The sequence below is a fragment of the Pagrus pagrus genome, assembly GCF_965226575.1.
Source record: "Pagrus pagrus genome assembly, chromosome: 7".
Taxonomy (NCBI): domain Eukaryota; kingdom Metazoa; phylum Chordata; class Actinopteri; order Spariformes; family Sparidae; genus Pagrus; species Pagrus pagrus.
In genome coordinates this window covers 12252076-12263298 of record NC_140191.1, presented here as the reverse complement: position 1 = coordinate 12263298, position 11223 = coordinate 12252076, and the positions used below count along the sequence as shown (strand labels likewise).

The window sequence follows — 11223 nt, the reverse complement described above, 5'->3', positions numbered from 1 at the left end:
TGTTGTGAAATTAGCATGCTAACCAGCTGGCCCCTAGCCGCTTCGTACCTCAAAAGGTATCCCTAACCCTAATACGCCCGCTTGCTGCATGGCTAAATGAGCTAACTGTCTAAGAGCAGCAGCAGTTTGTGGTTACTCTGGCGATATCCCTCCCTCTGTTTGAATTTGACAGCCATTTCTTACATATTACACCTTTAATTATGGACATTATCAGAATCAGAAATGCTTTATATAACTATTATTATTATAACTGAGTCAGCCTGTCAGAAATGGACACTGAAGACTAGTGTAATGCAGAATCCCATGTTTATTAGACAGTCTTTAAGAAAGAAAGTATTGCTTTACTTTGCACATTGTGTGAATCCAGTGTTGGAAAAGAGGCAGTCCAAATTCTAGTCAGAACTCAGAGTTTTTATCTTTCTGTATGTACACAAACCGTCCTTCAAGTTTATCTTTGTAGAGGAAAAGTTAAGCAGTCATATACAGATTCAGATGTATTGCTCATTTGCGCACAATAGACGTTATCATCCATATAACACTCATACAAAAGTCCTCCTGTCCTGAGACAAATGGGTCATCTTTTTTTGTAAGTGCTTAGTGAAGCATGAAAAACATTTTATTATCCCATCTGTCAGTCCAACAGTTTACCCAAAGCACTTTTCAGGTCTAGCTACTGGGGGAGGGAGGGGGCTTAGGCCAAATGATGACACCCCAAATCCTGCTAAATATTGTCCATCAATCACATACAAAACAAGTCAAACACTAAATGTAGACATCTGCAATCTATAACTCCATTTGAATTAAAATTAGAAAATGAAAAAGAAATTAAATGTAAGCATGTAGGGAATCTACCAAAACTAGGAACAAACAACAGTCTGAAACAAAATTGCTCATATTATTCATATGACATAACTTATGCTTTGATATGAAACACAGCATAGCTAGTGTGAACCTACACAGGCTGCGACTTGACACATATTCAATTCTGTCTCATCCAGTGTGCTACCATTTCCATTTGGCAACTGTTCTCATCGGGTGATCTCTGAATTGCTGCGATAAATGTGCATATATTATCGATTTGAACCGCAATGAAACTATTAAGAGGAATGATCTTTTCTGAGACCCTCTACCCCTTGTCCCGCCCCAAATTCCCCAATAACGTGAGAAGAAAGGTGAGAGCGCGATGTGACAGAGAGAGGAGAAAATCTTCACATTACAACCCCTCTCCAACAATAGATAGGACTTGGCACAATTAAAATACCCTCTTCTCACCCTATGTGGCTCCTTGTCCCTCATCCCTCCCTCAAACTCCAATTTTTTTTTAATTTTTAATTTTTTATCTTTCTTCAATTTCTCCCAGGCAGATGTTGACTGCTCTCTTTCTGCTCAGGAACAGCCTCAGTTCCATATCTTGAGGAAGCTGTCCCAGGACCCTGTGCAACACGCCATGCCGTCTGAGGACACTCCGATACAGCTCACCCTGTTGTCGTGACCGGCCAGCACTCCTGGACCACGACACAGAAGAAAAAACATGATGTAAGCAACACACTGGAGGTTGTAGACGCTTTAATATCAACTTTCTCCTCTCTGTTCTCCACTTGTACTCACCCACTCTCTCTGCTTTAAGTGAGTCCCAGATGTTGACGTTAAAGTCATCGTAGCCTGCCAGTATCAGGCGCCCGGACAGGGACGGGGCCAGGGAGGTCACCCCGCACATGATGCCCGAGTCCTGGTAGGTGATGAGCTCCTGGTCGGCTCGCAGGTCGTACAGCTTACAGGTGGCATCGTCAGACCCTGTTATCACTGCGTTGCCATTGGGGAAGAACTGGAAGAAAGAGAGGAGATCAGAAACTTGGCCTCTTTTGAGCAAAAAAAGTCAGAAATGGAATTGATCCTCACCCCAATTGCGTTGATGTCACTCTCATGGCCTCCAAAGGTCTGTCTGCACGCGCCCTCTCTGATGTCCCACAGCTTGGCCGTGAAGTCGCACGCCCCTGAGATGAAAAACTTGAAGTCGGGGGATACAGCGAGGGACATGCAGTCTCCCTGGTGTCCTGCAAAGATGGTCTTTTGGGTCCCTGTCTCAATGTCCCATAGTACGCTGGAAGAAGACGGACAAAGACAATGTTTAAAAGGCAGTTGAAACATACTTTTTAGCTCATTTAATCATACTATAATCTTACCAAGTGCAGTCTCCAGAGCTGGTGATGATCTCACTGTCGCTGATGAAACGACAGCAGGACAGGTAGCCTGGCCAATGAATGAAATACCAATTGAGGAACTTCAAGACAAAGCAAACCCAACTCAGTCAAGTCCAACGTTAGAGCATCCATGACCCGTCCTACCTGTGTGTGCTGCCAGCTCCCGCATGACCTTGACGTTCCCGTCCTTGCCCTTCAGGTTGTAGATGGAGCACATGTTGTCCAGACCGCCACAAGCCACGAGGTTCCCCGACGGTGCATAAGCACAAGTCATCACCCACGATGACTTGAGAGGGATGGCATTCACCTGGGGACACGGAAGACAGATGAGACTCGTGTCTTCGACTGCTAAAATTACATACACTTCAATTATTGAAACACTCGATGGGTAACACAACCAAAAAAATCGTATAAAGCCTTTTGTGGCTCCAGAGGAAGCTGCATGCAACCTGATAAATGTCCCCCAGTGATGTCATTCAGTGGAAAAGTTGCATTGTGGGTAATGTAGGCAGCAGGTTTTGAAAATGAAGAAGAATGCGTGGAATAAAAAGGCGATATCTCCAGTTCTGCTGTATCGATTTTGACCATTTTTTAAACTGTCCATAATGGGTCCAAAGTGTAAAAGGAGTTAGGTCCAGCGGAGTGCTTTTCAAAACCTAGCACCTACATTACCCACAATGCAATGCAGGCTATGAGTGTTATGCAGTCGTGCTCCCCAAGACCTGTAAACACACTTTAATATTTAAAATGGGTGGAGTTACCCTTTAAAGGCCCTGAAAAACATATCTTCTTAATCAGCTAGTATAAACTATGGGGCCCGACATGAACACAATATTTTTTTGCCATGTTAAAAACATTTAGGTTAGGGTTAAAAAAGGTCTGTTTTTTTAAAACACCTTTTTTTAAAGGTGATGTCACTGTACTTCAATGCACAAATCAGGATTTAGCAACATTTGAATAAGGATCTGATGACAGTTGATGTTGTTTGGTCCAATTTTGTCAGTCAGATCTGATGTATGTATATGTATATAGTAATATAATGACATTTTGAGTGTTTAAACTCTGACTTCTGTTTACATAATCATCAATAATAGATGTTTTAGAGAAATTCTTAAGCTATAATGCCATGTTATTTTTAGGATATTGACACTGCAATGTTTTGGCCTAGAAAGCACCTTCATGGCTTCATATTGTGTACATTTGCGCTCATCTACCATAACTGTAATCTGGATGCACCACTCTTTTCCTCCCCTACCTTGTTGGTTGTGATGCTGTCCCACACTATGAGTTTTCCATCTTGTGAGGCACTGACACACAGCCTGGTGGTGACACAACAAGAGTAATTAAAAAAAATGAATGAGACAGAAAAGAGGAGACATGAAAGCTGTAAAATCAACATCAAGCATATGTAGCTATTAATCATCCAGTCGAAAGTAAAGTGTACTTCACAAATCTAATTCCCCGATCTTGCTGTTATTGGCTCACCTCACTCCAATTTTGTGCTAAATCTAATAAAAACCTTGGCTGTGAATTAAAATGGCAGGTGTTCATTCAATTTGTGTCCAATATGCGGTTTATTTACTGAGTATCAGTGCCCCAGTGCATAGCGTAGATCTTGGCAAGGTGACCCCTTAGTGTTTTCCTGGTCTTCAGCTGGACACGACCCATCACAGTGATACTGCCTGTTGCTTCTTGCCACGTGGTGTCCTGCACCGCCTTACGAGCTGCCTGAGGAGCAGAGACAAACAGGGAAGTCAGGGTACTGCCTGTGCCGAGCTAAGATGTAGTTATGAACGGTTTATAGGACATTATTAAACACAAGCTCAAAGCCTTTATCATCACATCTAAATTTCTACCATAAATGCAGTTGCAAAAATAAATATTACATAATTGCTTTAAAGCCACAGCAATCAATATATATCGTCACTTGCTTTGATTCCGATTATTTAAAGGTGCAGTGTGTGAGAATCAGCCGCCTGTCTGATTCAAACAAATAGGGGGCAGGATATCACTGCTAATAACTGCTAACTGCTGCTAACCATTTCCTGTTTAAACATCAACGACTATAGCTACTGTTAGCCTGTTAGTCCAGTTAGCCATGCAGCTAGCCGGACTTTTGGGGGAGTGTTGGTGCTAGCACTGCTGGATCGCTTGGAGAAAGAGGTTTTTCAGGCCCATGGCTAGCTGGTTAGCATCTTTGACACAACGTCAACACTGTTATTTCTTCATATTGTGTTGATAATTTAGTTGATTTTTTAATGTTTTAAACTAAAACTCTGACATGTTGCACCTTCAACCATGAAGCTTGGTCATACTTGCTGACTCCGCCCACACTTTTGTTTACTATTGAACTATCAACCCTTAAGGTACAATGTAGCTAAGATCTACCTGGTTAGCATGCCAATGTCAATAGATATTGTTGCGACACAATACATACACCTTTGAGATATGATCAAAACTGATATTTCTTCCCATTCTGTTGACAATTTGTGAACGTTTTAAATTGAAAATCTTACATATTGCACCTTTAATTCCAGCCAAATTTGGCAACAGAATTGTTTTAAATTTAAATATCAAAGTGATAACACCAGATTGTGGTTAAAATTATGCAGTTTACAAAGATTACATTCAAATACAAGCAATTCCTAACCTTAAAAATGTAACAGTTAAAATTAAGCATTTTCCAAAACTTTGAAAAACTTTGAACAACACGATTTATTACTCAGTTAACTAAAGGTGATATAGATGGGCCTACTGACAGTGATCTGGTCTTTGAGGCTGTCCGCCTCCTTTCGCAATTGCTCCATTTCACCCATGGCGATGTTTGTTAGGCACCGTCACCAGTGGAGACAAGGAGAGATGGCAGGAAAGCTGGTAATCCTGAAACAAAGCAGAAGAAAAGCAGAGCAAAAACAGAGTTTACTAACCGAGGCATGCTTCAAGAAAATACTTGTAAATAGCATGTTTATTTTCCAATAAAAGCATTGACTGTACTAATACTTATATTTAACCTGCACCTACCTGAGAGTTTTAAATCCTCCCTAGCTCCAGTCTCCAAGTCAGTGCTATTTTGCAAGTCAAACTGGCCCTCGTCTACTTTGCAAACTTTCATAAACACGCAGGAGCGCGCACACAAACCCACAGAACACACCTACGAACGCACTCATGTCTGTGTGCGCACACACACACACACACAAATGCAAGCAGACTTTATGAATATTCAAGCATGACATTAGAAGAGAAAGTGTTTGCTCTTCGGGAGATGTGACACTTGTTCAGAACACACATCCTCACCCTGAATGTACACAGAAACCAGTATGTCCTGTAATAATGTCATCAGTGTATCAGCTCAACAAATTCACAACACTGACAGGTGGTTTGTGCCATTAACACTCCGGTGAACACTCGCCTAATGTTGATGGCTATTGAATTTGCTAATGTCATGATTAAAGGAGCATTGTTTAGCAGTAACTCAATCACCTAATGGACAAACTCATACGGCGTGACAAATGTAATCAAGGCACAAGTGAAAAGGCAGAGTCACGATCTCGAGCTGATTTGACAGAATCAGATTTGTCCAAAGAGACACGACACATGGCACTCACCTCACGGTGAAGCAGCACAACATAACCTCAACAACATCCTCCTCCTTCTACCGTACAGATATTAAAAAAGACTTTTCTTTCTCGTGTCAGGATTTCCTTTATCTTACCTTGAAAACTGACAGCAGGGAATACTCTCGTTGATCTTATCTCATGTGTCCCTGCGGCAATCTCTCTCTCTTTCTCTCACTATTTGAATGACTGCCCCTGTCACAACACATGACCTAGTGGATTTGCCTCTAATTTGTTTGAAGTGAAAAGAAGAGGAAGGGAGTGAAGGAGGGAGTGACTCTGTAGAAGAAAGAGATTTGCTTTAATTGTTTGCCACTGGCCCCTATCCTTTACCCATCTCTAATGCTTTAAGTGAATGGAAGTCGGCCAAAAATGTGTTAAATTTGCGGCCTCTAATGTGGTGTGGTGCTTCAAACACCTCGGCATCAACGCTTTGGGTGTCCTGCCTTACACCGCTGATGAGCACACTGTTGCTGAAGTTGCTACCAGGGGATTTTAGGCCTTTGTTCCAGATGGGAAATTGCTTTGATAATGATTGCCGTAATGAATGCTTGAGTGTTTTAGTCGTGCTATTACCCTTTTGCCATTCTGTCCCAGGGACCCTGCCATTGTTCCATGTGATTAAATGACTGCGAGTGGGTTGCTGGATGTTGAAGTGCATTAACACAGTCAGAGAGAAGAGATGGGCAGAGGGGAGGGGAGGGGAAGGGAGGGGAGGGTGATGGAGGGTGGAGGGTAAGAGGCTAGGCAGGAGAGTGAGTTTTAAATCCTACTGGCTGAGATTTTAAGGGAAGCCTTTTGAATCAAATCTGCTCTCATCCGATTACTGACTGCTCTTTGCATCTGGATAAGAGATAGAGAAAGGGATGGATGTGGAGGGGAGGGGGAGGGGGGTGGATAGTGGGATGAGAATGAGGGAGGGGGCAGATGGAGGAGGTGGGATGGGACGCAAAGAGTGTTTGCAGTGGGACTGGGCCTGTGAACTTGAGTCTAAGCGCCGACTGCGGTGCTCTCAGCTGAAAACCCCCGACCAGTTACAACTGAAAGTCTTGTATTCATGGTCCAACTTGATGTAAGACTATAGCTCTTGTTTGATTAAAATGTAGCTGGTTGTAGCTGCTTATATTTCCTAGAAAACTAAACATATTGTACGAGAGTTTGACGACGTGACAACATATATCGTTAAATAAAATTAATTTGTTTAGGTGTTTATTACCTCTGGGATGTCGTAAATCAACGATCAGGGTCGATTTATGTTAATATTCGATTTCTGATTATTTTTGCACTCGATGTAATGATGCACCTTTTTTCCTCACGTGTTCAAGCCACTGAACTAGCCAAAAACAGACATAACCATCATGTTATTTTATCCGTCTCAATAAAGGTTCCTCTACGATCGTATATAGAGACCAATAAAAAATGACTTTTACCCTATTAGAGGATTTTGTCCATATGGCCCAAACCCCTTTCTCTCTTCTTTAAAGCGAAGACAGTCAGTAATTTCACAATAAAATGTCACCACTTTGAGTCCACGCATGATATATCCACAACTTAACACAGAGTTATCGTGCAGATTATGTCTCACAGTATTACGAATCAGACAACAAAAGGAATTTGTTTTTTGTCAGATTATCAATCCACATGACAAAACCAGCGTTGTTTGCTGATCCCATGTAAATCCCGCTGCTGTGTGTTCCATAAACACGAGATAAAGGACATGTAAGTAAATTAAATGTGTGTCGATACCGAACAGCATCTACAGATCTGATATCTAAAAACGTCCTAAGTACTGTAACTTTTAAATTCAGGGATGAATTTGAAGTTAAAGATTAAATCATCGTGACAGTGAAAATATCATTTTGAGTTTCAGTATTTTGCCAAATTATTAAAGTTGACTAATGTCCTCTCAGACTTCAACCCAATTTTTATCTGACTCTTTGATTCTGATCCATCATCTGAGCAGCGTGCTGCAACTTCACAACTATCAAGAGCAAAAATGTCTGACAACATCTGACCGTCCACTCACCAATAAGGAGACTCCTCTCAAGGTGTTTCGGCAGATCTTTAGTCAGTCTTCCTCCAGCGGTCGCTCTCTGGTCGTTGTCATAAGTTCAGCCCGCCTGTAACCACACTTTCTCCCGCTCATTCACTTTTGGTGTCACACACAGTGGGATATTCCTCCGTCACTCACTCTCTCCACTGCTCCTATGAGGAACAGATGAGGATTGGAGGGATGAAGGGAGATCAGTGATGAGGGGATAAACCCTGGGATGGACAGAAAGAGGGGTGGAGGGGGGTGGGGGTTAGTGGTGTGCGGTGGGGGTAAAAAAAAGAGACAGAAAGGGAAGAGGAGACAGTGGGGGAAACCAAACAAGGTGCAGAGCGTGATTATGGGGTCACAAGACTTGAGCCGGGGTGAATCCGTTTTAAAAACTAAGACATGGAAATAGTGGAGGGGAGGGCAAAGAAGATAAATAGAGGACCTGGGAACATGGCTTTTTATGGTGCTAAGGTAAAAGATCTATGACTGGCAGGAGGGTTTGTGTTTTGTAAACCCGAGGTGAGGCTAATATTAGAAGGTTTATGGGCAGAGAGGGAAAATAGCAGAGATCAGACAGGGCAGAGTGGTGATATATAGAATATCTGTGGGATTCAGGAGAGAGCTCTTTGTGGTTCATTTTTACAACACAAACATGACCATCAGGCACGGACATATATTAACAGTGTACAGGATATGTTCTACTGTTACTGTTCTCTGTGTTCTTTGTTCTGAGTGTCAAATAAAACACTTTCTCTCTCTTTTCTTAATCATATATGGCCTGATGTCACACCACAGGCTCTCCATGTTTGGACCAGAAACCCTCTGGTACAAAACGAGGCATCTAAACTTAGAGGATCATCTTTTAATTTCTGACCTTAGCCGTTAGCACTGCGCACGTCACTGCTGGTGCAAATTATCTAACAAAGTAAATCACCTGTATTAGTTATGAAACATGTACAGCCTGCTCCCGCTGCCATGAGATGGCACTTTCGGGCCAAAGAGAGGGTGGTTTTTCATTGGTTAAGTTTGACTTGCCTTTCATGGTGCCCCAGCCGAGTGATCATGGGAAGTGCCCTAAAGGATAGTTCACCCAAAAATGAGAATTTAGTCATTATCTACTCACCCTCATGCTGATGGAAAGTCAGGTGAAGTTTCATAGTCCAGAAAACAATTCATTCCCTGAAACAATGAAGACGTACAGCCAATATGGTTATAATATATGGTTTAATATAGGCCATAAACATTTTTCTCCTAACGTACCATAAAATGCTTTGTAAACCATTTATTATGCAATTGTTTATTTTAAAGTTGTAACTGATGTTTATAATACTTTGTAAAGGCTAATGAATACTGTGTCTTTTTTGTCTAAAAACGTCATTTGGATGGCCACTGTAAAGTTACAACCGATCTTTTGCATCGTTCTCACTTTAGATCTGGTGGCTACAAAAAGTATAGTTAGCTGATGAGTGCATAATTAAGTATGTTTTAATCTTAGCAATGGTTTCAGACATCATAGGTAAGTTAGTTCAACTCAATGAATGTGTTTGTTATGCAATTATAAACAATTCTAAGAAACTCATAAGGCTTTTATTAACATTCTCGAGAAGTCTTTAAACTGTTTTTAAATCTAAAAACAAATGTGTTAATTATACTATTATTCAGACATAACAAATGTCAATAAGCATCTTACCAGGACTTGTATGGGCCTAGGTACCTATGAATTAATGCTTATTAGAAGCACCTTAACATAAAGGGTCATCTCTTGTGGTATAATGGGCATTGTGTCTTGAATACACACGAGTTCATTCTGCCTCCTGATTTTCAAGTGGACACGTGACACAGACGCCACATTTTATGCAGAAACTGAGGAAAACACATTCAACTGAGGTGAAACAAGGTCTCACAAATTCTCACTTGTGCCCACTAGTGCTGCTGTCGCTGCTCATGACCTTTGACCTCCCAGTAGAAGAGAGGCAAAAGTAAGGTTCCCTACAAGGATCACATTATTACTTTCTGTGGAAAGCCTTGAGGAAAAACATTCAGATGATTAAACATCTTCATTGTGACTCTAACAGGGTATGCTTACACACACACACACACACACACACACACACACACACACACACACACACTACAAAAGGCTTGTGTTTTGTCTGTGTGTGTGTTGCTTACTTCCTGGCTTTATTCTATGATCCAGCGTGGATAAACACAGTTCAGTAGTTTAAAAGTGTTGACCTCTGCTCATTCGAGCACGGTGATGACAGAAGCAGACTGACTGAGCTGCTGGCTGCGCTCACCCTGGATTTGGAGAAATGGAGTCTGTGCACCGCTGCCTGTGAGATGGAGCGTAAAACTGAGAGAAAACCAAAAAGGATTTGTTAGCAGGCGAACAGACACCAGCCAGGATAAAGACAGAGAGAGACTCTGTGTTATTTTGAGTGTCTCAATCTTGCATTATCCCTACGATGAAATCTTTTTATATCTCTGTTTGTAGCTTATATTATAACTAGCATTGCTTTACTTGGTCATTGTTAGGAGAGTATTTTTGTAATCTATAAAGCCTGGAAAAGGTCACTGAACCTTTTGTAAAAAAACAGATAAATGGGTTAAGTTGGTGGAGAGGGGTGGGGTGACCGGATTAAATGACAGTCACAAACAGCTATTGTGACATGAATGTAGGATAAATACTATGCCTTCTTGTGCATCTCATGTTATGATTGCTCCTAAAAATGATGTTGAGCATCACACAGGAAGGCCAGAAACCAGATCGTGATTGGAAATCGGAATATGCCGATGAGTTGTTTTGTCCTGAAATAGTTGGATAATTAATGCGTGGAAGTGAAACTTGAGGGATAAGTGACTACATCAACCACTCACTACACACAGCACTCAGTAACGATAAAAACAGGAGGTAGTATGCTGTTAGGCCTTACATCATTTCTGCTAATCATATAAAATGTAAAGATGACATCACACAGCTATAAATGTTATACTTTCCAACCAAGTGTGTAATTGGAGCAGTAGACGACTTAGGGTGAGGACGCTAGGATGCATTATATAGACATAACACCTACTTAAGAGAAGATTAATGCAGACTTTTAGGGTGCTGCATGGTTTCAGCGTGTGAGGGAGGGAAAAGGTTAAAACCGAGGCTCCATTAAACAGGCCTCCCGACCCAATTCTGCAGCGGCGGGGGGATTATAACACAGGGGGGGAGTGAGAGTGTTAATATGGGCCATAAACAGTGCTTGATTCAGTACCTAATGCACTGGACGAAGGCTGAGGAGGGGGCTGAAAGGAGGCACTGGTAGTAACGGGATGGGAACGGGTGGTCGAGTGACACTCCGCTGGATGTGAATGATTAAAT

The 11223-nt window shown here is 41.8% G+C and overlaps 1 protein-coding gene across 3 annotated transcripts; it reads right to left on the bottom strand.

The window, feature by feature from the left end:
• Positions 1–289: 289 nt before the first annotated feature.
• Positions 290–10205, bottom strand: gnb3a (guanine nucleotide binding protein (G protein), beta polypeptide 3a). Of its 3 annotated transcripts, XM_084357456.1 has the most exons (11): positions 10029–10205; positions 7842–8020; positions 5914–6094; positions 4961–5081; positions 3784–3929; positions 3457–3520; positions 2346–2508; positions 2184–2250; positions 1900–2101; positions 1609–1825; positions 290–1505 (listed from the first exon to the last, which is right to left on the bottom strand). In XM_084357456.1, the coding sequence occupies exons 4-11, from the start codon at positions 5015–5017 to the stop codon at positions 1399–1401; spliced, it is 1023 nt and encodes a 340-aa protein (XP_084213582.1). In that variant the 5' UTR covers positions 5018–5081; positions 5914–6094; positions 7842–8020; positions 10029–10205; the 3' UTR covers positions 290–1398. The 3 variants fall into 3 exon arrangements, with proteins under 3 accessions (XP_084213582.1, XP_084213584.1, XP_084213583.1); XM_084357458.1 differs by lacking the exon at positions 5914–6094; XM_084357457.1 differs by lacking the exons at positions 5914–6094; positions 7842–8020; positions 10029–10205 and adding an exon at positions 5223–5288.
• Positions 10206–11223: the final 1018 nt, after the last annotated feature.

What these genes read in the sequence shown, in the direction of transcription:
- gnb3a (XM_084357456.1), bottom strand. Translation starts at nt 5,017, where the DNA reads ATGGGTGAAATGGAGCAATTGCGAAAGGAGGCGGACAGCCTCAAAGAC. An exon ending in ACAGCATCACAACCAACAAG is followed by an intron (nt 2,509 to 3,456) that starts GTAGGGGAGGAA and finishes CCGTGTCCCCAG; the next exon opens with GTGAATGCCATCCCTCTCAA. An exon ending in GTGACATCAACGCAATTGGG is followed by an intron (nt 1,826 to 1,899) that starts GTGAGGATCAAT and finishes TCTTTCTTCCAG; the next exon opens with TTCTTCCCCAATGGCAACGC.